The 27,286-nt window shown below is 33.5% G+C and overlaps 1 protein-coding gene and 1 pseudogene across 1 annotated transcript in view; one reads left to right on the top strand and one right to left on the bottom strand.

Moving 5' to 3' along the window:
- The window catches only part of NUDT9 (nudix hydrolase 9), a 28,368-nt gene extending 5,305 nt beyond the window's left edge, over window positions 1-23,063 (top strand). The window contains exons 2-8 of the mRNA XM_011356319.2: window positions 5,189-5,428; window positions 7,616-7,711; window positions 9,836-9,922; window positions 14,222-14,333; window positions 15,191-15,337; window positions 16,448-16,532; window positions 20,013-23,063. Of these exons, the coding sequence (XP_011354621.1) occupies window positions 5,189-5,428; window positions 7,616-7,711; window positions 9,836-9,922; window positions 14,222-14,333; window positions 15,191-15,337; window positions 16,448-16,532; window positions 20,013-20,191 (946 nt within the window). The 3' untranslated portion in view covers window positions 20,192-23,063. The remainder of the gene's footprint in view (window positions 1-5,188; window positions 5,429-7,615; window positions 7,712-9,835; window positions 9,923-14,221; window positions 14,334-15,190; window positions 15,338-16,447; window positions 16,533-20,012) is intronic.
- LOC111737341 lies at window positions 3,209-3,330 on the bottom strand (annotated as a pseudogene).
- Window positions 23,064-27,286: the final 4,223 nt, after the last annotated feature.

Raw genomic sequence — 27,286 nt, 5'->3', positions numbered from 1 at the left:
CCTTTTTCTTACTTTCAGATAATGAAGAAGGACCTCTTGTATCTATGATTTGTCAGGCATTATGCCAGACACAGGATATAACATTGAGCTACTACAAACATGCTCCCTGTTCTGTGTTTGCTTACGGTCAGATGGCACCCTAATGTAAAAATCACAATTTTGGTATTCAATGAAAAGTATAATGGATCTCTGATATTGTATAGCAGGAGAACTTGGTTTCTTCTAGGGAATTAGGGAGGAAGACTTCCTGGAGGAAGTGAACTTTGTTTTGAATTGATCTGAAGGATGGATGCAAGTTAGCTAGGTAGAGGAGAAAGTAAAGCAGTTGCAGGTAGAAGAGCGTGTAGCTTCCTCTACTGGGAGGGAATGGAGGAGTTTTTAGACACTGACAGCAGCATGGCAAAAGCACAAAGAATTGAGTGTGGTAGGAACTTTAATACTTTTTAAAAAAAGAAATTGCTTTCTATGCAATTGTAATTACTTAAATTGACCAAAAGGCATAAATGTGATCATTCATCCTTTTATTTGGTGTGTTTGGGTAGGTTTCTCTTTCTTTTTTTGCTTGCTTCCTTTTCTCTTTTCTTTTTCTTCTATTTCTCATCTTTTCTTATCCCTTCTTCCAACCCCCTTCCCTACTACCCTCTTCTTTACTTCCCCCTCACCTTTTGCTCTCCCTTTCCCTTTATTCCCCTCCTCCTGTACTCTTTTCCATCTCCTTCCCTTTCTTCCCCCTTTTTCTTTCCTCTTTGCCTATTTTTAAATCAGGTTGATTTTTTTTTTTTGCTATTAAAATTGTATGAGTTTTTTATATATTTTGGATATTAACCCCTTATAATACATGATTTATAAGTGTTTTCTTCCTTTCAGTAGGTTGCCTTTTCATTTTAGTGATGGTTTCCTTTGCTATGCAGTAGCTTTTTAGTTTGATGGAGTAGTCCCACTTGGTTATGCTTGCTATTGTTGCCTTTGCTTTTTTTGGTGTCAGATTCAAAAAGTCATCTCCAAGACAGATGTCAAGGAGCTTACTGCCTATGTTTTCTTCTAGGAGTTTTATGGTTTTAGGTTTCACATTCAAATCTTTAATCTATTTTAAGTTAATTTTTTGTATGGTGTAAGATAGAGGTCCAGTTTCATTCTTTTGCATGTTGCTGTCCAGTTTTCCCAACACCATTTATTGAAAAGAGTGTCATTCCTCCACTGTATATTCTTGGCTCCTTTGTTGTAAATTATTTGGCCTTATATGCATGGTTTTATTTCTGGGCTCTATTTGGTGCCATTGATCTATGTATCTTTTTAAAATGCCAGTACCATACTGTTTTGATTACTATAGCTTTGTACTGTAGTTTGAAATCAGGGAGTGAAAGGCCTCCAGCTTTGTTCTTTTTTGTCAATATTGCTTTGGCTACTTGGGGTCTTTTGTGGTTCCGTGTAAATTTTAGAATTATTTGTTCTAGTTCTGTGAAAAATGCTATTAGTATTTTGATAGGGATTGCATTGAATTTGTAGATTGCTTTGGGCAGTATGGACTTTTTAACAATATTCTTCCAATTCAGGAGCACAGAATATCTTTCCACTTGTCCATCAGTGTCTTATAGTTTACAGTGTCCAGATCTTTCACCTCTTTGGTTAAATTTATTCATAGATATTTCATTCTTTTTGATGCAATTGTAAATTAGATGTCTTCTTAATTTCTCTTTCTGTTAGTTCATTGTTAGTGTATAGAAACACAACAGGTTTCTCTATATTGATTTTTTTTTTTTTTTTTACTGAATTCATTTATTCTAGTTTTTTTGTGGAGTCTCTAGGGTTTTCTATATATAGTATCACGTCATCTGCAAATAGTGACTGTCTTTTTTTCTTGCCTAATTGCTTTGGCTAGGACTTCTAATACTATATTAAAAATTTGTATTGTTTTAAGCTACTGAGTTTGTGGGAATTTGTATGTCAACAGTAGAAAAAACTAACATATCATGTACATACTCTTAAATATATGTACTTATTTATTTTTTCCATCATTGTTTTATAAAACTGGGATCATATTGTACACATTTATCTGCATTTTGCTTTTTGTTTTCAATAAAACCTCATGAAAATACAAGTCACTTGATATCATTATTTTTAATAGCTGCTTAATAGTCATTTCATGGTGTGGCTCTTCTACCATTTGTTAAACTATCCCCATATTGTTGGGCATTCCTTTCCCAGTGAACACTGCTGAAATAAACATCTTTTATACATATTACTGGTTTTGTTTTTGTGGGATAGATTACCAAAATGAAATTACTGGGTTTAATGATATAAATATATTAGTTATTACTGCCAGATTGCTTTCTAGAAAATATGTAATAATTCACATTTCTACCAGTAATGTGTGGAAGGTGGTGTTATCTTTTTAAAGGGTTGTCATTCTAGTTGGTAAAAAGAATTTAATGTTGCTTTAATTTTCACTTTCAGTTGCTGGTTATTATAATAATCTTTTAATGTTTGCTGGCCACCTGGATCTGCTTTTCTGTAATTGTTTAGTTCTGTAATTTGCTCAGTTTTCTATTCCAGTTCAGTCTTTTCTTGTCAATTAGTTAGAATGCCGTATATTATAGATATGAACTCTTTGAATGTCATACACATTACAGTCCATAGTTTGCATTTTCACTCTTGTGCCCTTTATTCACAGAAGTTGTTACTTTTGTAGTCCAATTTACCTATTTTTCTTTTGTTTCCTGTGCTTTTGTGCATATCCAAGAAATCAATGCCAAATTCAATGTCATGAAATTTCTCCTGTATGTTTTCTTCTAAGAGTTGTATAGTTTTAGGTCTTTTGTTTGGGTCTGCGATCCACTTTGATTTAATGTTTGTATATGCTGTAAAGTCAGGGTCCATCTTCAGCCATTTGCATGTAGATATCTAATTTTCCCAACACCATTTGTTGAAAACTGTCCTTCCCTGTTGATCTTGCCACTCTTGTTGAAAATCATTTGACATATGTGTGAGGAGGGTTTATGCCTGGGCTTTCTAGTCTGTCCTGTTGATCTATGTCTGTATTACACTGTTATGATTCCTATAGATTTGTAGTAAAATTTATCTGTCTATCTATCTATCTATTTATTTATTTATTTATTTATTTAGGCGAGGTTGACCTTAGTTGACCTCACAGATTGCAAGGACCTTGTCAGACAATCCCTTGTTTTTTATTTTTATTTTTATTTTTTTAAGCCTACAGCACCTGGTCTTCCTAAGTGGTCTCCCATCCAAGTACTAAACAGGCCCGACCCTGCTTAGCTTCCGAGATCATCAGAAGGGATCAGGCTTGTTCAGGGTAGCATGACTGTAGACAGCTTTGTATTAAATTTTAAATCAAGAAGAGTGAGACCTCCAACTTTGTTTTTCTTTTTCAAGATTGTTTTGGCTATTTGGAATCCCTCGTTCCTGATCTTAGGGAAAAGCTTTCAGTCTTTCACCATCAAACATATGAATTTTATTATGTTGAGGTAGTTTCCTACTCTTCCTAGTTTTTTCGATTTGTTTATCATGAAAGGATGTTGAATTTTGACAAAGGCTTTTTCTGTGTCCATTGAGATGATCATGTGTTTTTTTCATTCATTCTGTTTAAGTGGGGTATTACAGTGATTGATTTTTATATGTTAAACCATCCTTGCAGTCCAAGAATAAATCCCATTTAGTCATGGTGTATAATCTTTTTAATGTGCTGTTGAATTCTGTTTGCTACTATTTTATTGAGGATTTTTGCATCGATATTCATCAGGGATATTGGTTTGTAGTTTTCTAGCAGTGTCTTTGTCTAGCTTTGATATCAAGGTAATAATGGTGGCCTCATAGGAAGAATTTGGAAGTATTCCCTCCGGTTTAATATTTGAGAAGAGTTTGAGGAAGACTATTGTTAACTCATCTTTAAACATTTAATAGAATTTACCAGCGAAATCATATGGTCCTAAGCTTTTCTTTGTTGGGAGTAAATAAGTAAGATTTTTATATCACCTTTTAAAATAATTTATATAACCCCATTCACATTTCACCATGTGTCCTGCAATTTTTTTCCTTTATGGTTCAGGAACCAGTCCAGGATCATTGATTGCACTTAATTTTCATGTCTCCTTAGTGTCCATCTATCTGCAAGAGTTCCTCTGACTTTATCCTTCTTGACCTTAACAATTTAAAGAATAGAGATCTTTATTCTGTAAGATGCCCTTTAACTTAGTTCTGTTCTATAGTTCCTCACGTCTAATCTCTGGGCAAATAATTTTGTAAGGAATACCTCAGAAAAGCTCGCTGTGTACTTTTCAGTGTGTAATATCAGGAGGTACATAATGTTGTCTTATTTTACCACCCCATCAAGTTGGTGTTTGTCCTATCAACTGTTTGTCTCAAGAGGGGAAAATTGATATTGTAAGATCAGGGGAAGGGAGCTGTCATCAGTTTACTATGTTTTCAGAATTCCCTTTTCCACTTTAGATGTCCTAATTTAGGTTCATTAGGAATTTTAATCTTTATTTTAAGAATAATGGTAAGTTTTTAGGCATATGGAGATATGAAAAGTTTTTGTGTATGCTGTGAGGTAAAGGTTAAGATTCAATTTTTTAAATATATATGTTATCCACTTATTTCAGTTTTATGCCTCTTAATTTTACTTTAAATTTTACTCTGAAGTTTACAATTTGCATATTTATTACAGCCTGATTTTAAGTAATGTTACATTGCTTCACATACAATGTATGAACCTTATAACATTAATTTCTATTTTCCAGTTATTCTCCTTTGTGCTGTTTTTGCCATATATTTTACACATGTATATTAGATTGTAGACTGTACTTTAAAATGTATTCCTTAATGTAGACTTAAACGGTTTTCTCTTACATTTGTTTTTATGGTTGAATTTCCATAACAAACTTCCCTTCTCAACTTTTATTCTAATCAAAGTAAACTTCTGTCCCTTTTTCTCAACTTAATTCAATGTAGGTTCCAATTAATAAGATTTAGCAATATTTTCAAAATTTTCATATTTGAAAATATTATTTCATAGATCTTAGACCTTTATACTAATATGCATCACATTTGAATTTCTGATTTTTAAGTTTTTGAAATTGAAAGGCATATTTTTGGGTCTTTGAATTTGATTCTTAAAAAATTTTTTTTTGTGTTTAAGTAATATGTGTTTCTTTTTTTTTCCTCTCAGAAACTCATTTTCATCCTGTGGGTTTCATCTTAACTCCAACATCATGTCTGCTTCTAATGGTGCCAAAGAGAATTCCCACAACAAGGCTCGGACATCTCCTTACCCAGGTTCAAAAGTTCAACGCAGCCAGGTTCCTAATGAGAAAGTAGGCTGGCTTGTTGAGTGGCAAGACTATAATCCTGTGGAATACACTGCAGTCTCTGTCTTGGCTGGACCCCGGTGGGCAGATCCTCAAATCAGGTGAGCAAATTAGCTGGCATTAGCTGGGCATAAGACTTTTAGAGAAGGTAAAGATTGTATTTGTAAATTATCATTTCGACAGCTGAAAAATTATTTTTATCTAGTACTTGACTTTGCTATAACTCATTTTCCGTATTTGCTTGAATTCTTGCCAAAGCTAGGCAGTCCATGTTTGTTTATTCTTTTTGAGGTTTTATGATGATCATTCCAAATAGATAAATCTATTTTGCAACAGATTTTTGTTTTACGAAATGACAAGTGATGGTATCTATTTTCATTTGTTTTGTCTGGATTATTCCTAGGTAGCTAGACTTGTATTTGAAGTAGTGAAAATATTTTTCAGAAATTTTTTTCAGATTACTAACAACAGGATGATGATAAAATTAGACCAGTGTGAAAACTAGAAAAGGGATAAAGGAGAGAAAGTGGAAAACAAAAAACTGAAGCAAAAAATGCTTTGATGAAATTCATTGAAGCGTTACATTGATTCACGTTTTATATTTATATTCTTTTTAATACAGTGATAGAATTTTTTAAATGTATTATGAGCTAGGCACTGTACTAAATGTTTTATAAGCATTATTTTATTTTATTCTTATAACTATTCTGGAAGGCAAACAGGGTTGTTATCTCTGCTTTGTAGGAAAACACACATATACGCACACAAATGGCAGCACAGAAAGTTTGTCCTTTGCAGATGGTTAAAGGGCAAATAGATGGTATAGCTTGGACTTGAACTCTGTCTAAATCCAGAATTTATGTTCTTAACTAGTGTGCTAAATTGCCTAGTTTTAAGGTTGTTTAATAAGTTTTTGTTTAATAGGTTAACTTATTGTAAATCATAGTCCTTTTAAGGCATTATTTAATTAAGTAAAAAAATTTTCTAGTTCGATAGATCCAGTATTAGTTTATTAGGTTGTTAAACTTTACTGTAAACTTTTTGCTGTCATTTGATTTTTGAACCACAGTTCCTTATTTTATCCAAAGATGTGTTTGCAATTTTGTTATAGTACTTGGATTATTAATTAATCATGAAGCTAACCTGTGGAGAAATTATTAGCTTTAAATAAGTTCCTTGTTTTAGAAGATGTACATATTTTCCCTGTTTTAGAGGATGTACATATTCATACATACATTATACATATACACAGTTTAAATTAATGACATTGACAGGGGTGCTATATAGTGTGAACAGAGGAAGATTAAATGCATTTTTTTATTTTTCATCAAATTTTTTAGGAGTTGAATTTATATCACTACTTAAATCAAGCTTTATTGCAAACATTATGCTTTAATTATAATTAGGTTCATGCTTTTTTTTTAACAATGAATTTCTAGAATCCCAAGAGCAGTGTAAAGCTGGTTTTATAATTTAATGACTTTTACCATTTAATTATTTTTATTTGTGTGTTAGATGGAAGATTGGTTAGAAGTCTTGAGAAAATGTGTGAATCATTCAAATTAGAAATTATTCCCAAAACAGAACACAAAAATTTCTATGCTCACTTACTGGAATTAAAGCAAAAAAAAAAAAAAGTGAAACTTATGTCATAATTGCCCATGAACTGTCCAGTGCTATATGACTCTTTATTCATTGACAGTGCAGTTATGTCAGTGATTTGATAATGGTAAGGAAAGTAGTTTATTTATGTCTGTTTTCAAAATATTTATTTTGAGATGTGATATAAATGTAGTAAAGTGTACATTTCTTAAGCGTGCAGGTATAGCTCATTAAATTTTATGTTTATATAGCTCTGTAACTATTATCTAGATTGAGATCCAGAACATTTCCAACATATTATATCTGTTTTAAATCTACATTATATTTATTATGAAGTTTATGGGGTAAATTTTCTGTTTTGTGGATTTACTTTGATAAAAATATTAGTGTACATTTGAAGAAATTAAAATTACTTTGCGATAGTAGAAACATCAAGATATCAGAAGGAATCTTATTTTTGGAATTACATGGGAACAAATAATTGCCATATTTTGCCCACAGGCCATTCCATCTGGCTAATAGTAATTATAGACTTCTTTTGTAGCATGTGGAAATAAAGTCCAGTTCTTCTGCCATTAGTCCTTCCCAGAGGGTTATGATACATATTCTTGTATTGTAAGGTTTGGTTAAGCTATTGGTAGTATTGGACCATTATTTCTTACTTTGCATTGGTATTCTCATTACAGTGAAAGTAACTTTTCTCCCAAGTTTAATGAAAAAGATGGACATGTTGAGAGAAAGAGCCAGAATGGCCTGTATGAGATTGAAAATGGAAGACCTAGGTAGGTACTGAGAATGGAACATCTTACAATAATGTGTCTTCAAAAGGTAGAAAATATAATTAACATTTATCGAGTGCTTGTGTGTGCCAGACATTGTACAAAAGAATTTATATATGCGATCTAATTAAATCATCACAATAACTCTGTGGGTGGATTTTTCTAGTTTCATTTACAGATAAGGAGAAAATGTAAGCAATTTGCATGTAGTGAGTTAGTGGCAGAGGCGGGATTTGAATGCATCTTTTTGTAACTCAGCCTTGAAGGTAGAACTAATTAATTGAATATGTTAACAGAGAAAAGATTGAAAATGGTATATTCAGTAGTTATTTATTAAATAGAATAATGCCTTAAAGTAAGAGTTTATCCAAACACATAAGAGTAAAATAAAAATAGCCCAATAATTTAACATCAAGAATCTTTCTATAGTTTTAAAAATTACTTTTCTACACAACTCCCAAATTTTCCATTTTCCTTAAGAAGCCATTATGAAAGTTTGGAAGAAATGTAAAAATTAGCATGACCCAGATAAAACAAGGAAGGATCACAGATTTGTAATTATGGTTTTTACCTTGTAAAAATGTTGCAATTTGTGTTCTTAGTTCCTTTAGGACAGGAAATAGATAACGCTCCTCTTACTGCACCTGGTCTTTTATGTTTGCAAAGTCCTTTACCTTTGCAAAATCCCCTCTTTGGTCATAACTTATTTGCCTTTCTATGTTATTGAATCTTCTGTCAAACTCTCTTTGCATTTGACTAATTGCTTAGGTTCTTTTCTGGGTAACATAAATTAAAAGATATGTACACATATAAAAGCATAGGCAGCAAGGGCAAGATAGCATGTTGTTTTAGTCCAGACTCTTGGACTAGTAGAAACCAACCCTAGCTTTCCTAAGCAAAAAGTGAGACTTACTCTAGGGCTATAGGTTCATCTCTAGGAACCTAAAGCGGAAAATTCAACTAACTTTAGGAAAGGGTGAAATTGGAAATCTATCAGGACTGCTTCTCTGTCTCATCTCTGCTCTTCTTTATATGTTTCTTTCATTTCTCTTTTTCTGCTTCTCAGGCTATATGTCTTCTCCAAAACTTCTAGTTTATAAATTACAGACTTGCTCACCTCTAAAACCAGCATTCTCTCTCTTAATTATTTGCTTTGATCATTTGTGTTCAGAGTGTATGGTTACATGGAATAAAACATACTTAATCGCCACCCTGCCCCTCCCCCTGTGAATTTGAAAAGTAGTATTGTCACCTGGCCAGGTGCCATGTCTTATCCTTCTGTTTTTATCTGAAAGTCTTGCCGAAATATTTGAGTCTAGTACAAAACAGTATAAAAATTCATTTAACTTTAATAACAGTCACAGGGGGAAGACCAGAATAAAAGGAGATGCTGAAAGAGAAATTTTGGGAAGTTATTTACTTTTACATACTGAGAGGAAAAAGATATAATATTAAATAGGTAAGATTGCAGATTAGGGCATATTACTGGTATGTAGTGATGATAGTTGAACATTTAAGGTCTATTGATTGGAAGAAAATTACTCAGGCATGAGTGCTGCTATGTTTATCTGACAAGCATTTTAATATTGAGGTGACATTGGAACTTTTATAAAATTGTTTTCTTTAAAAATAGAATACTTGAAATACTTGAAATCTTGAAATATTAAATAATACTACTACTTGATTATATGATACAAAATATATATTACTGAGAATAAAAATTAAGAACCCACTGAGGAATAATAGACTTTAAAATGTAACAAAAAATGTGTTAATAGGAGAGGTTGTAAGAAAGTGAAGTAGAAAAAGAGGATGATGAGAAAGTGAAGAGAAAAGTATCTTGAATAAATCGTCGCTGTTGTAGAGATAGATAATAGTTAGGTGCAGAGTATTTCATTCTCCAAGATTTAAGAGTCTAGTCAGGTTCTAGTTTGCATTTAAGAGTATATGTGAAAACTGAAATTAAATAACAGTAAAAGGAAGTATGTGCTTTTAGTGCTAGATATATGATAGTGCTACTGAATTTGTGTGGAGAGATGATTTTCTTCTTATTGTTCTTACTACCTTTTATTGGGCCATATCAAGTTGGTTAAAAAAGAAAACCTGTTCAGTTGATTTTTTTTCCAGAAATCCTGCAGGACGGACCGGACTGGTTGGCCGAGGGCTTTTGGGGCGATGGGGCCCAAATCATGCTGCAGATCCCATCATAACCAGGTAAGAACTAAAACAACATTTCAGTAGCAAAGAGCTAAGTGATTAGAAAACTACAGACTGTAAACATGTGTCATATATATACATATATATATGTATATACATATATATAGAAAAATGTACATTATGTATGTATATATGTGTATTTGTATGTGTACACATGCTTCTGTACATATATGTATTTGTATACACGTGTGTATATACATATGCACACACATGAAATCTATGTGTTAAAGGGACTATATGTAAAATTATAGTGATGTTTTATAAGTGTAAAGCTGTGGTTTTATGTTGTATGAGTAGGTTAGGCATTATCTAAACAAAATTAATTCACCAGATATTTATTAGCATCTATCTATTGTCAGAATTGAGTAGGTGCTTTGGAAGATATAAAAAAGTAGTTTCAGCTCCCTTTCATTAAAGAGCTATGGCAAAATTTACAAGATAGACATGGAATAAGAAAACATGTCAAAGTAACATGGGTGATATAGGATGCTTTAGAAAATTAGAAGATTGGATGTGGGGCATGATGATGGTAAACCAGAGCACCCAAGAACAGTGTTATGAAGGAGGTAGATCGGAGCTGAACGTGAAGCTTGGATCGGGGATAGGAGGAGCCCTTAGAAAAAGACTTGTAGTAGTATCTATTTGAGTAGTGAGGGACAATAAAAAAAGCAGCTTGGTTGAAACAAAAGATTCTTATAGGAGAATAGTGGGTGATAAAGTTAATTAATTTTTATATGATTCTATTGTGGAGAATGTTAAATGCCAAAGTTAAGTGTGAACTGGAGCCATTGAAGGTTTCAGAACAGGGGAAAGCCACTCTTTTCCTGAGGCAGATCTATCTGGTAAGCCAAATCATATTCTGAAGGTTCGTTGATCAACATGCATCAGAATGAAAAAGGTAGGTGAATCTAATATTTAGATCAACTTAGCATAAATATCCATAGGGACCATCTTTCCAACACACCTGGATTTTTCTGTCACCTCTGTCATCCTTTTAATTTTTTTCATTTTTAGAATTTCTTCACTGACCAGCTCCCTCTTTACATGTAATTGTCAGTTTTCTTCTTTAAATAATGCTAATATTTAATGCAGATATTCTTTCTTTTTTTAGTTTTGATATTTTAAGGGCCTTTTGTTCTTCCAGGAGACTATTTTTCTCTGACCTGAGATATAATAATGATTTCATAGTTTAAGTCTGAAAAAGCAGCTTATTTTCCTTATTTTCAAGTTACCTTAAGAGGTACAAATACTCGTGCCATCTTATTCTTACTTGCCCTTTTAGTTCTGCCAAAATGAATCTTTACCCATCACACCCATCTATTCATTCACCCATCCATCTTCCATCCATCCATACATTCATCCACCCATCCACCTCCCTACCCACCCATCTACCTACCTATCTACCTACCAACATGCCTATCTATCCAGCTTAAATTCCTTTAGAAACTTTGTGGTTTAAATGAGATAGCAAAAGTTAATATATTCTTATTAATGTAAGTAAAATAATGTAAATAAGTATTAATGGCAGTATTAGTTTTTTCCACTTCTGGTGAGGTTGACTAAAAACAAGAAGATGTGAAATATTTGAAGCAGGAATGCTACCAAGGATTGGTCAAGGAGCAACAAAGGGAAGTCAGATTTAAAAGTTAGCTTCTAATTAGCTTATATTTATCTATGGTGGACCAAATAATGGCAGTGAGTAAACATGATGATTGTATGTCGTGTTGTTTTGAAATGGTAGACTTTTTGAGCATAACTCTGTTATTATACAAATGAGAGAACCGAAGGTTAAGAAATGGTCCAAGGCTATAAAAGAGCCCACAAGTGGTTTTCTTTCCAGTTTTGGTGAAGGACAGGAAGGTATGATCCATCAAGAAGTGGAAAGAGAATATCGATAGTATGTATATAGGACTATTATTTCTTTTGTTATAGTCAAAGAAATTTTGTTTTAAATTTGATGATAACTTATTTGGTAGTAATAAAAGAACATAACAAGAAACTATTCTGCTTAATATCCTTAAATGAGTCCCTTCAGGAAAAAAATCAGAATGTAAACATAATACGCAAGTTGTTCACATCTGTCTGATCTTGCCTTTTTGTGTGGCAGCATCTCTCTACTCTGCTTCTCTTTCCTGTGCTCTGACCATAACTGGCTGGCTGGCTGGCAGAACAGCCAAGAGTCTGTGTTAGTCTTTGTTTTCCCAGTTCCTTACATGTGATGTGTAGTAGGTGTCAGTAAATGTTTGTAAGTGACCAGAGCCATCATTCGCCTTCTTATTTCTCATATCTAATTAGTGTAAACATTCTGTTTGTTTGGCTTAAGTAAAATAATATAGCGATTAAAGGTAGAGATTCTGGAACTAGATTGCCTGTGTTCAAATCCTGGTTTATACAACTTATTCACTTTGCAATTTTGGGCAAGTTATCTCCTCTGTGCCTCATTTTTCATACCTGTAAAATAATGACAATAGTACAACTACTTTATAAGGTTATTTAGAGCAGGGGTCCCCAACCCCCATAGACCTGTTTCTGTCTGTGACCTTTTAGGAACTGGCAGGAGGTGAGCAGCAGGAGAGCAAGCGAAGCTTCATCTGTATTTGCAGCAGCTCCCCAGAGCTAGCATCACCACCTCAGCTCCATCTCAGATCATCAGGCATTAGATTCTCATAGGTGCATCAGTCCTTGGTACCAAAAAGGTTAGGGACTGCTGGTTTAGAGGCTTAAATGGATAAATACATTGAAGCACTTACTACACTATCAGGTACATAATAAGTGCTATATAAATTTGCCTTTAAAAAAGAAAGTAAAATCTATTCTTTCTTTATTCCCACCATGTCTGCCCTCAGTCCTATCTTCATCATTTGTATCTGGATCATGGCAATACTTCCCAGCTGGTCTTCTTGCCTCCAGTCTTGCTTCCCTCCAAAGCAACCTCCAAAATTCTGTCAAAGGGAGTGAGCTTTATAAGATAAATATTGCTTATAGCTTTATCCTGCTTAAAAATATTCTTTGACTCTCCAAGCAAATGAATTTGATGAATTTTTTGCCTGCTTCTCCAGCCTCATATCCCGTCTTTCTCTCACTGATGGCTCACGTTGCCAGACTCCACATATACATTCAGTTTCTTGAACGCATCATTTTATTTTTTTATCCAATGGAAGATATTATAAACAAATGATTTTTTAAAAAAACAACAGACTGGGAACTATGCATGTTGAACACATCATTTTATTTTACAACATTGTTTCTTGTTTGTTATTCCTCCAGCTGGCATCCTTGAAAACAGATGTTGTTTTCTTGTTATCTATTATTCTTTCATTTATAGTTACTGTACTTATCAGACTGTCACTCTGCTTATAATTTAACTTACATTTCTAGCTCCATTGCTAGTATATGAGCTCTCCTAGGGGAGGAATTATAGGTTAGATATGGTAGTCAGCCACTATAAAAAGAAATTTGGAGGCTCATATCTGAACCAGTTTATTTCATGGAAACTCCTGCAGAGCAGTGATTAGATCATAGACTTTCTTTTTTGATTTAGTATTGGAAATTCAGAATCTTTATCTTAGCCTAAGAGAGTGTTAGGACAATTCTTGAATTGGAGTTGGGGGCAGATGAATGTGATTGGGGTAGGGAAAGGGGTAAAAGGAAGTTTATCAACATTTTTAGGAAGAAAGCTATGATTAGAAAAAAATACATTCTGAAATTAACATTGCCACGATACTTTTTAAAGAAAACATATTCAATTCAATTCAAAGTATAAAGTTAAACTAAGGATAGAGTAAGATTTTTTTAAATCAAAAAAGGGGCATAAAGATTGAGAAGCACTACTTTTGAGACCACTAAGCCTGTATTATGTAGTCTGCTTTTCTGACAACAGTGAACTGTTAAAAAAAAAAATTACCAGGTCTTTATACTACCTCTAATTCTTAAAAAGGATCCTTGGACTTAAAAAAAAAAACTTTTATGACCGTTCCTTTAAATTCTGTTCTCCTTTTAAATGCTTTTTATTGGGGTGGCGGGGGGAGTAATTTAAAAGTATAAAAACTTTATATCCTGAATTTTCATCACAGAGAATATAATATCTTTTATAGAAAGTTCTGGGTTGTAGCAGTGCTAAATATAGAATATTTCTAATACAAAACATTTTTTTTTTTTTTTTGGTAAAAGGTGCTGATTTAAAGTAAATTTATGTGTACTGTTATAAAGAAAAATACATTATAATTTTGTCTCAAGCTTGAGATAGAACCTTGGTCTTTGTCCTAAATCGGTATGATCTTACATTACTATTTACAGGTGGAAAAGGGATAGAAGTGGAAATAAAATCACCCACCCTATTTCTGGGAAAAACATCTTACAGTTTGTTGCAATCAAAAGGAAAGACTGTGGAGAATGGGCAATCCCAGGGGTGAGCATTAAAATGAAATCAAATTAATGTTTTAAGTTCTTTTTAGTCACTTTATTTACTGCAAGGTTATTGCATATATATCTGTTCTACTCCATTTATCCTCTATTCCTCCCCACTTCAATTAGTTATTCTTTCATCATTTATCATTGAAATTTAATGTCATTGTCAATAATAAGTGTAGGATAATACAATAAGGCTATTAGAATCTGAGTCTAAATCTGAAACCTTTGGGAAAGAAAATGGACTTTGTAGTTAGATGTAGGCTTGTGTCCTGGCCTTCACACTTTGAGCTGGGTAAGGTGGAGTTCTGACTTTCATCTTTACAATAAGGATAATCATATTTACTTAATAAGATTACTAGAGATAGCATACAAAGCAACTGGTGTAAAATAGGTACTCAATAATGTGGGATCCCATTTCAGAACTTGATACATACTCTAAGCCAAAGGTAAGATTTTTAGCATTATTTTTTGTTGAATTTTGATAATTTTAGACGTAATAGATAACTTAGATCAGCTTAAGATCAACTTGCTATATTCTTTCTTGCCTCCAGACCTTTCTTCCTTTGCTTTTGTTTGAAAAATACTAGGAAAGGAGTCTGATGGGCTCAGCTAACCATAGGCCAACCCTGGACCAATTACTGTGGTCAAATATATGAGATACCCTGATAGGCTGCTTTTACAAGAAAGAAATGGTTTAGAGAAGAACATATGACAGAAGAATAGAGATCATGACTGTGGGCAGATAGAATAATAAGTATCCGCTGTATCACTCAGTAAATATTTGTTGAATGAATTAAAGCTTATTACTTTTTTTTTTTTTTTTTAAAAAAACAAAAACAAAAATGTGACTCTTAGGGGATGGTGGATCCAGGAGAGAAGATTAGTGCTACACTGAAAAGAGAATTTGGTGAGGAAGCTCTCAATTCCTTACAGAAATCCAGTGCTGAAAAGAGAAAATTAGAGGAACAGTTGCACAGACTCTTCAGCCAGGAACATCTAGTGGTAAGAAATGATGGTTCCTAGGAAGGATTTAGTACTGTGTGGATTAGCGAAAATTAAAGTTCACCTGGAAATGTGGTAGATAATTCTCTGAATAAAATGAAATACTTGTATATTTGTTGTACATATTCATAAAAACAACTTAAATTGTAGTAGATCTTCACCGTAAATAGATTTTTACTGAAAGTTTTAGAGCCCACTTTTAGGTCAGTTACATCATTTATTATAATACCTTTTTTTCCTCCTAGTTTTTCTTTAGGTGTGAACTAATGTGACACTGAGCTCACCCATCCAACAGAAAAACTTTAAAAAATTTGTGCATTAATTCAGCTCTTTTGAAAGGACATTTACATCTGAGGTTATGTTATTAAGAACGTTTCTGGTTGATAACCGTTTAAGTCTCATGTCTGTTTTGTCTACGTACTCTTTGTAAATATTTTAAAAATCACCTTATAAGGAAATGTACACTAATTCTAAGGAAAAGGACAGATTTTTTTCTTTTTTGTTGGCTTTTGTTTGGATTGCTTTGTTTTTTTTTTTTTTTCTAGAATTAAGATTTCTTAATTTGTTCTCTATATTGTCCATTTCTTTGGGTCACATTTGTGTTAGATGGCTAGATCCAGATCTTGTCATGTATTAATAGTTTAAATATTAGTGTTTGCTAACTTTATTTATAGATATCTTTTATTTAACTAGATGAATCTATATTTGTATGTCTGAAATGATAATTGCAGAAATTATTAAAACAGAAGAATACTTAAATTATAGAGACTCTAAAAAAAATCATATGGCCAAATATGATTGTTATAAAATTCTGATATTAGAATCTGAGGTGTTGAGGGTTTTGTGAATTTTAAAGCAGCCTCAAAAGGAATTTAAAATAAGCATATGGAATGCTACATTAAAGGTTCTATGACATTTATATTTCTTTTATTATGTAAAAAACACATAACATAATTTACCATCTTAACCATTTTTTAAGTGTACAGTTATGTTAATTATATGTGCACTTCTTTGGAACAGGAGATTTACATTTGTGATTATAATGCTTCTCTTCTATCCACTCCTATTTCACCCTACGCTTTTTTTTGGTCTGCTTCCTTTTAAAAATAGATATATAAGGGATATGTTGATGATCCTCGAAACACTGATAATGCATGGATGGAAACAGAAGCTGTGAACTACCATGATGAAACAGGTAATTTTACTTATGTTTATTAAATTAACTGAATTAAAGGATCAATTTAAATCAAGCAGCCTAGTAGGGCAAAATTAAATTTGGATCATTTTACCATTTTAAGCCAATCAGCTACTGATTATAGGATTATATTATATGAAGCCAAAATTGTTGATATTAAAAGAATACGTAGAAGAGAGCCTTAAAAGTATTACCAGTAACTAATTTCCTTACATTCTTTGGTACCATATAAAATTAAGATTGAATTTATAGACTAAAATTATGTGCCTTAAAGTTGTCAAATTATATACTATGAGTCTATTTGTGTAAGACAAGAACAAAAGCAACTGGAGATTTGGGTAGGAAGTATGGCCAGGATAAAAGAAATAGGATATATATTTGTCTTACTATTTGAAATAATTTTATAACAAGCATGCTTATTAAAACATAAGACAATATGAAAAAAATTCCAGCTGTTGAAAGAATTTAAAATGAATGCTTTTTCTGGTCTATGGATTTAATAATTTGTAGGGAGTGGGAAAATAAAATCTGTTATAAAAAGAGAAGGGAAATCTGTTATTTTAAAAATTTATTATGATATTTAATTTATATATTGAATGGCTTCTCTTGAAACATATAACTAAGTTGGATGACATTTTATATATTTTGTTTTTATCAATAGCATAATGAAATGAGGGTATCATATCAGAGAACTGAATGTCCTACACATGACTCTTTTCTGAGCTGTGGGCCCTTGTGTAAATCACTTGTTTTCTTGGACTCTTATTTCACTTATAAAATTGGCTGGAACTAGAAGATCTGTCAATTTCACATTCTTTACTTTTGCTCGTTGAACTTGGAAAAACTTCCAGTGCCATTTCCATTACTGCTATACAGCTACCCTAACTGAAGTATTACACGAGTTCATTCTGATATTGAGAACTTAGAAGAAATATATCAGGGGAGAAATATGCAAATCTAACTTAGAAGCATATGAATTAAGTACTGATTAATTGAACTGTTTATTTTTGGAGTGATCCTCTAGAGGTTGATTATATAGTTTATGAGTTGTTTAAATCACTGTTTTCACTCTTCTATTCTCTCTTTAAACTTAAAATATATGTGATCTGATAATTCCAAAATCTCTGCTATATCTGAGTCTGATTCTGATACTTGCTTTGCCTCTTCAGATTGTGCTTTTGCCTTTTAGTATGCCTTATAGTATTTTTTGAAACCTGGACATGATGTATCTAGTAAGAGGAACTGAGGCAAATAGACCTTTAGTGTGAGGTTTTATGTTTGAGTCAGGTTATGCTTATTTATTATTTGCCATAATTATGTCAGAACCTTGTGTCAGCCCTTGTTTTTGTCTCTTCTGTTGTGTTTGGGTTTCCCTAGAGAATTCTTAAATAAGGTCTGAGCCATGCAATCCTTTCAGTTGTATCCAGCTGTTACTATACAGGAGTTCTGTTGATGTCGTGATAAGGAGTGGGGGAGGGGACTCATAGGAGAATCCTTTGATTAGGTCCTTCACTCCTAGTGAGCCTGTGCCCCTGGGCTACGACCATCATGACGGCTTCTCAGCAGTTCCCCCTCCCCCTCACATGCCTTAGGAGGGACAGGAAGTCTAGAGTTGGGCAATTCTCTTCCCTCAAGTTGGGTAAGCCTTAGTAAAATAGTTTTCCTTTAGGGCAGAAGGCTTCGGGGGTATTTCAGAATGATTACTTTCTAGTTCTCCCTGCTGAAAGCGAGTGGGGATTTTTCTCCAATATTCACCATAAGAACCTGGTATCATTTTTGGAGGTAAAACTCAAGAAAATGTGACCCCTCTCCTACCCTCACCCCAGTCCTGGGCCTCCAGAAGATTTTATGTCTAAAATTAGTCCACAGATTAGTTTCCAGAAATTAAGTCAATTACCTTTTAAATGGTCTTAACACTTGCTGGCTGAAGTGGTGGGCTTCTGTGTTCTCTGTGTTTGCTTGTTTCTCTAGTTTTCAAGATGGCAGAGTTCTTGGCTTTCATTTGGTTCAAATTTTTTCATGTCAGCTTGGTAGTGATGACTTCTAAACTTTTACATGTCAGACTGGACCTCTTTAAACATTTTAGAATTTTGTTTTGTGTAAATTATAAGGTGACCAGAAGGGAAGAGGGAGGTAAAAGAACTTCAATCATTATTAGTTCTGATGAAGAACATGTTGTTAGAGTACATTGTTATTTAGATAATCAGATATTTTAATTTAACTTTTAGATTCAGGTTTATTTTTTAATTCCGGTCGCCATTGATGGTTTGATGTTGTCGTTGTGATGGGGATACACAAAGAGCTGTCATTTGAGATGGAAATTGAGAAAACTTTGTGCTAAAGTATTCAGTCGGTTCTATTTTTAAGTAGCTTTATTATTTTATTATTATAAAGCTAACTATTATAAAGGTAATAAGTGTTTATAGTAAGTTATTTAAAAAATAAGTGATGTAAAGAAAAATTAAAAACACCAATTATTTTATTTCCCAAAGATAACCAATATTGATATTTTGCTTTTCCTTTCAGACCTCCTGTAGCTGTTTTTAAAATAAAAACTGGGTTCATACTATACGTTCTGTTTTGTTATTTGACTTTTCACTTAAAAATGTATTATGGACATTTTTTCACATCTGTATATGTAGATCTGCTTCATTTTTAATGACTATATGGGAATCCATTGTGTAGCAGTTCTCTCATTTATTTAATCTGTGCCCTGTGGATGGAAAGTTTGGATATGTTCACTCATTTTTTTTTTTTTTTTTTTTTTTTTTTAGTTATAAATCATGTTGCCCTGAATTTCGACAGGCTTGTATTTTTATTTCCTTAGGGTAAATTCTTTGAAGTGAGATTGCTGGATTGTTTTTCATTATTTCCTCCGTATCTAGCACAGAGTCTGGTGCATAAGAGGCACTCTGATATTTGTTGATTGAATGCTCATCAAAGAGCATTTGCTTTTTAAAAGCACTTGAAAAATATTGCCAAGTTCTACAGAAATATGCCATTTATATTCCCAGTAGTGACTGTGAGTCCTTACGTTTAAGTTTTGGTAATTACAAATATTTTCTTTTATGGTTTCCAGTTTGATGTCATGCTTGGAAAGGTACACTTACCCTAAGACTATAAAACAAATCACCAATAATTGTTTTGTTTCTTTTTTTTTAATTGAAATCTCTAATCCTTCTGGAATTTATTTTGATGTAAGGTTTTGTGTTTATTTAATATGAACTCTGTTTTTTGTAGGATAATATTTTTTTTAAAGAGAAAAGCTTTCTTACTAATGTCTTAAAATTTAGGAACTTGGTTAAAGTATGGACATTTGGAAAATTTGGGATATTCTAGTTTTTGATTCACTTGGCCACCTAATACAATGATGATTTTACTTATTTTTAGTAACAATACTTGAAAATACAGAGTTGTGCTGCAAAAGAGATGAACAAATTAATTACTTTTTCTTGGTGATGTTTTTCCTTTGGTAACCAGGTGAGATAATGGATAACCTTACCTTAGAAGCTGGAGATGATGCTGGAAAAGTGAAGTGGGTGGAGATCAATGATAAACTCAAGCTTTATGCCAGTCACTCTCAGTTCATCAAACTTGTGGCAGAGAAACGAGATGCGCACTGGAGTGAGGACTCTGAAACTGACTGCCATGGGTTATAGCTCACAGTCTCCATGTATGCCAAAGGCCAGCAAAGGAACATGTACTGATAAGGCAATATCACAGAACTCATACTAGAAAGGTGACTTAGAAATTATTTTATTCACTTTCAAAATGATTTTCATTTAGAAAGTTTTACATCAGAATAAAATTAGTAAATACAGTGAAATGCAGCACAATTTTTTGCTTTCTAGTCAAGAGAACTATAAACAACCATATTTTGTATGTATTCTATTAAAGCATGCCTTAAAGCAAATTTAAACAACTTTGATGCTCTTTAAAGAATTGTAATCTGAATAAAGACAGGTTTCTGATCAGCCGTACTTCTGCTTTCTATCTGGTTCTTGTCTGTCAGTTCTTTTTTTTATTGTCTCCCCCTTATCTTCTGTGGTCTGAAGGATGTTCCTGCCACATCAAGCTCCTCTAGGAGGAGTACCACAATTGTCTAATTTATTTTTTAATTATTTGCTTCACATTTTGCTTTATATGATCTTGTTGAAGCTGATTTAGAAAATGGAACCCTTATGTATTCTTGTCTTCAGAGCCTTCAGTTTTATGAAGAAATTTCAACACTCTTAGTTGATATATAAAGATCAAGATCAATGAATAAGAGCTTATGTTCTCATTTTCAAAAATTCTGAATTAAAAAATTAACCAGGAAATTAGTAATTTAAATACATTTATTTTACTCTAATTGTACATGTCACAAATCAATTAAAATAGATGTTCAGAAAAGAGTTGAAATCAGACAAAGACAGAGGTCTTTGGGAGTTGACGTATTTTTTTGTTAGGAAGAGAATGTTAAGGATTCAAATAGGTTTTTGAGGCTCACTGTTAACATAATTTCCACAGGAAAGGGGAAAGAATTGGTGTTCTAGGTGCTCTTGGAAGCCTGGAAGAAGGGAAATAACAAACACTGCCTTGTCTCAGTGTAAATGTATATTACATTCTGGCTAAGATATTCATTTGGAAAGTCCTATGACGTTAACTCCTGTCAACCTGAAGGAGGGACTGAAAGAATTCTATCTTTGTTCCAGTTGGACCGCAGATGGGGCATTGGAAGAAAAGGGGGTTGAAGGGAAAACGACATGGTTGTTGTCTTTTCTTTAGACATTCGAAAAAGGTATTAGGCTTGTATTAGGCTTACTCTGTAGCTAGAAGACAGAAATAGAGCTAAGGTAAATCAAGAGTTTTGTTTGTTTGTTTGTTTTGACTTAGTGTCAAACTCCTTTGGCGGTAAACCTGAACTGAAAAGACAGGAAGCTTTTTTCCCCTTCGTGTGACTATCAGTTTTACTGAAAAACATCAGAATGTTTGGTTTCAGAACTCTGCCTTAAATCCCTCTGGAAGAGTTATGTGTAGTATTTTCTAAAATCCATAAAATCCTTGGCTCTGGGTCTATAATAAGGGACTTGTACTTGACAAGGATGACATACCCATTGAGTGAGGGGTAGGATGGCCTTCTCCCGGCATGAAAGTGTCTGATTACACTGCTACTGTTTGGCAGGAAGAAACTGCCTGACTTGTTCTCAGGCAGGAACAGTGACTCAAGGTAGTGTTTATTCTCTTAGGATATCCTTTTCTGTTTTCTTGACTTAAGTAGGATCACTAGGAGAAAAATATTCTTATCAATGTAGGGCAGTTCTATAAATTATTCTGTCAGGATTCTTTCCAGGATGGGCTGTGGCCAACAGTGCTTTAAAGTTCAGAAAAAGTATAAATATGTATTAATTGTTCAGATATGGTCATTTGAATGAGTCGCGTGTGAGGAGTTAATATTTTCACTAAAAGAGATCTTGGAGCTAAATCCATACATTTACCCAAGATCATACAGATAATTGGAAAGATGAGATTAGAATCTAGGCTTTTCAATTACAGGCTGGTGCTCTTTTAGCCATGTTTTGATACAAAGATGAATTTGCTAATTTTGTAATTACCAGTAACTAATCATTGAAGCTAGTTTCCGGACACATTTTTAGTTAGAAATATGCTAGAATTTTAAGATTTTCCATTTGAAGTTGGACTATAATATTGATTAAACAGACTGGATTATGGGAGGAGAACTTAGCTATTTGAACTCAAAAGACTTAGGTTCTTATTTAGTTAGGCTCAGAAGCTACCTGTTTGACCTTAAAATTTCTGGGACACTTTATTCTTCAAGATGGTTGACTTTAAATAGTCTGTATTGAAGAATCCTGAAAATTTATATCAAGCACGCAGATGATTTAGGCCTTTCTGACATTAAAAAAAAAATACTGCATATTCCTGATTGTAAGATACTATCAACTGTAAAATGTACCATTTAGTTAAGATAGTATTTTAAAGAAAAAGATCCTCGCTGAAATGTATGTATCTGTTGTGAAATGTGTCTTGATTTCAGAAAATGTATAAGTGTGACAAGTATTTTACAGACTGGAAAATAGAATTTTTTAATGTTATCTTGTAAGTTCATTCAAGTATTTCTCCTATATTTTCATAAACTCAAATTCTGAGTAACTTATTTTATGAATAAATGGCCTCAACTAAAAAGTTGAATGATGTGCAATTCAGTAAAAGAGTTATCTGTTGGGATTTAAATTTGATAATCTTCAATGTATTATATGTTTATACTAATATTTTGTTAGTGAAGAAATAATCGAGTCTATTTCATCTCTCCTAAAATAATTATTTGTAACTCAAAGCCTTTTGACTCTTCACTTTCACCCTCATCAATGGTAGAAGAGGTTGTTTTATTGATTTATAGTTTGGATGAATTGAATAAATGAATGTAGAATTGTTCACAGGCATTGAAATTGTTTTTTGGCTTTAAATTTAACAGCTATGCTTTATTTTATTTTTAAGTGGATTGGAAAATAAAGACAGTAATTTTCATGATGAACTGGCTCATCTTATATAGGGTATTGAAAGTAATATTTTTATAAATGTTATAGATTAACAGACTAGAATATATTGCTATAAGACCATTAAAAAAAAAAAAAAAAAGACCATTCATTAAGTATCAGGACCTAAAAGGAAACAATCAAATAATAAAGGAGTTGTAGTTCAGCATTTTATCTATCTTTTCTGTTATACATTTTATATTAGCTTTATTAATGAAAACATGCTTTTTATAATTCTCAGCATTTCTAAAATTATATCATTAAGATTCATATAATATTTTAAGTAACTCCCTACAACCCCCCATTTTCTTTTGTGGGCTCCAAACATAGCAGGGACTTCTTGAAAAGATCATTAAACTTATACTTACTAGGTTGGAAAAAGGCTATATTTTGGGACCACTTCTTTATGAAAGAAAATAATTTCATTTCCTATACTTGTAGAAAAAATTGGAATTAATATACTATAGTATACATAACTTATTTTTTGGTTTGTGCTTGAGTTAGTCATCATATGTAGTTGTTATCCCTTATTCAATACATTCTTGTCAAAAGTAAAATTTAAATAATCCTATTATACCATGACCTTAACCTTAAATCTAGTTCAAAGCCATCTAGGACGGATTCCATTTAAATAAAAATGCCTTTTTCCCTCATTAATGGCAGACATAAACATAAAATTTAAGAAGTGAAATGGACTTTATAAAGAAATAATTTTTACTATTTTATATTCTAGAAGAAAGTGAGGCTCAAAGGAGCTTAAGATACTCCAAAGTACTAAATAGCAGAGCTTGCATCCCCAAGTTGACTTGAAATGCTTTTTCTACTGGTTTCTCCACACATGATCAAGAAAAGTTTCAGGTCTTAGGTCAGTTTTCAAAAGTATGTGAGATTTGTACATCAAATCACTTAAATCAGATAAAATGTAAGTAACTAAAGGTCTACAAAAGGGAATGGTAACCATTAATTCTTGGTCTCAAATTTCTTTCTGATAAAATCTAAAAAAATTTTGTTTTAGTTTTGTATTCATTTAAATACTTTCTTAAAGGAAACTTAAAGTATAATTACCTGATTTGGATCTTAAGGAAAAGGAAAAAGAAGAGAAATTGGAAACTACAAAGAAAGATGAAAAAAGTGAATTGTGAATAAAAACAAAATGTGAGCATTTTGTTTTTGGCTTTTTTCCTCATTCATCGACTTCATCCATCCATCCATCCATCCATCCATCCATCCATCCATCCATCCATCCATCCATCCATCCGTCAATCCAGTATTTATTCAGCTATTAAACGCTCTCAATGAGCCTATCTTCTATTTGGTAGAGCTTAAATTCTAGTGGATTTTAAATAATTTTTTTCTTTCAAGAGTTATGTTTATTTTGCTTAGTCAAACCTAAAGCCCAGTAATCTGTCTTATGTGTTGATAATTCTTACAAATCCATCAGTTTCACCAATTTATTCTTTGCCTGATTTTTAATACTCTCCTGCTATCCGGTGGAAGAAATAGTTTTGATTTCAAATACTAGTGATTTTTATTTTTGCCACATATATTTACATAATTTTATACATAAGATGTTCACAGAGAGTTCTAAATTCTAATTATAAACCAAGACTCCAGGAGTTTGCATTAATTTAAAGCAAATCTTACTGAGTTTCAGCCACAAAAGGGGTAAACAATGCACCTAGACATGACAAGAACCAAAATAATTAGCAGTCAATTATAAATGCAAGAACTTAGAAATTTAGTAGCTAAGATTCAATTAAGATGTGAAAATACTAAACAGGGTCAGTGTTCTCATTAAGAACTGTAACTTTAGTGACAAATTTCCGAAGTCCTACTTATGTTGTAGCCACCACGCCTCGAAAGACACATGGGCCACCAGCAATCAGTGAGTTATAGGAAACACACTCTTTATTCAGCCAGCTGGGTCTGCCAGGAGTATGCAGACCCCAAATTAAGCAGCCCCGAAATGTAGAGGTACAAGGTTTTTAAGCCCTAAATCCCATTCCTCATTCTGTCTTAACACAAAAGTCTATTTTTCTTCTATTTACTGTCAACCCACAGGTCGGTTGTGCAAGCGGGGTACAGAAGCAGAAAGCTTATTGTTAGAATGTCATGTTGTCAAACTGTAATTTACCAGGCAGCACACTTAAAGTTGAGAAACCCTTTGCAATTAAATAAAGGAAAAGTAAGGTGCTTATTACATTTAGAAATAAAAACAAAATTATGCAAAATAGTATTTTCAAAATAATTTAGGTGATAAACCTAATTACTAACTGACAACCCACAGGTAGATTGTGCAAGCAGGAGTACAGAAGCAGAAAGCTTATTGTCAGAATGTTATGTTTCCATGGGCTATAGCCTATGTTCTCATGGGCAATAGCCAAGCAGTAATTTTCCAGCCAGTAACATTCCCCACTGGCCTTAGGAGAAAATCAAATCCTTGATTCTTCATGCGGAATTTGCTCATAGCCTCAATTTTATAATACTAAAAGTTTAATAGAGTTACTTCTCTTCCTTATATATGCAAACAAGAAATTGAGGAAACATGGGCCAAAAGTTAACAAGAGGAGGAGGATGATTAAAGGTCCAGCTACAGCAGATGGGAGGGTTGTTAGCCATGGTGACCAATTGAACATCCTATGAAACCAGTGACTTGATTCTAGTCTCTGTTTTTCCCTAGCATCTAAATTTCTCTGTACTAGTAAACTTGCTCTAATTATTCCAGAGTCATTGGCATAGAAGCAACAGGTTTCACCTAGAGCCATACATAATCTGTCTTGTTCTAAGAATAATAAATCTAAACCTCTTCTATTTTGGAGGACCACCTCTAGTGAATCGACTTGAAGTTCTAGCCTGCTGAGGTCAGTTAAGTTTAGGGGAGTTCCTACCCTGACATAGTAAGGGGGTTTTAGGTTTAGGCACAACCAGCAATCTTGTCCTATGTCTGAGGTGGTCTTATTTAAGACCTGGCGTATTGTTGTTAACAAAGTTATTAATGCTCCTCCTGATCGTGGCTGGTCAAATGCCTGGGCTAAAGAGATAAAAAGGAAGAAACAAAGGGTTATACTTATGTATGCTTGAGTCTTAGTCTTAAGGGCCCGTCTTCCTGAGCTGTCCACTCTCGTGCTGCCTTCATGTGGGAGTGATGAATCCATGATGGGATGCTGTCTACTTTAACTGCAGTGGGCGTCATCAGGTAGACAGTGAAGGGTCCTTTCCAGTTGGGTTCTAGTCCCTTGGAAGTGAACTTCCGGATCCACACAGAGTCCCCAGGCTGAAACTGATGGGGAAGTCTGTCCCCCAGGGCTGAGTGGGCAGCACGAACCCCAGACCAAATCTCCTTCTGTACACTTTGAAGGGCCTGTAAAGACTTAAGTAAGACAAAGTTACGTAGTTCTGCCTTTTTCTCATCTTCTATTCTAGGTACTAAAGGTGGGGGTTTTCCGAGGAAAATATCAAATGGAGTGAATCCATTAATATATGGAGTACGCCTGGCTCGGAGAAGAGCAAAGGGGAGAACTTCTACCCAGGTCCCACCAGTTTCTTATCCTAACTTGACTAATATCTCTTTTAGGGTCCGATTCATTTGCTCTACTTGGCCCGAACTTTTGGGGCCGATAGGCGCAGTGGAGTTTCCATTGCAAATTTAGGTAGCTAGCCAGTTTTTGTGATACCTTTGCTATGAAGGCTGGCCCGTCATCCGACCCTAAAGTTCCAGGGAGACCAAATCGAGGGAGAATTTCTTGTAGCAGTTTCTTAGTAACTACTAAGGCAGTTTCTTTCCTGGTAGGGAAGGCCTCTACCCATCCTGAAAATGTGTCTATAAAAACAAGTAAATACTTGTAGTCCCCCACAGTCGGGGTTATCTCAGTGAAATCTACTTCCCAGTGGTCCCCCGGATAAGTTTCTCTTTCCTTATGCCTAGGTTCTTCTATCTTCCCCTTCTTTGGATTAATTTGGGCACAAGCCGGGCATCGTGAGGCAATCTCCTCTGCAGTTCTTCTCCCTTTTAACAAATGAAAGTAGGGTTCTAAAGCTCGGAGCATCTTAGCTCACTCTAGGTGTGTGGTCTGGTGTAGTTGGTGGAGGAGAGTCCTTCCAAGGGCCGTGAGAGCCTGATTTTTTCCATCTGGCCACCACCCCTGTTGGTTCCTAGTGGCTCCCTTATCTTGAAAATATGTGTTCTCTTCTGCCGTATAGGCCGGAGACGGAGGCAGT

This window comes from Pteropus vampyrus, unplaced genomic scaffold (assembly GCF_000151845.1).
Source record: "Pteropus vampyrus isolate Shadow unplaced genomic scaffold, Pvam_2.0 Scaffold25, whole genome shotgun sequence".
Taxonomy (NCBI): Eukaryota; Metazoa; Chordata; class Mammalia; order Chiroptera; family Pteropodidae; genus Pteropus; species Pteropus vampyrus.
This window is presented reverse-complemented; position numbering and strand designations above follow the sequence as displayed.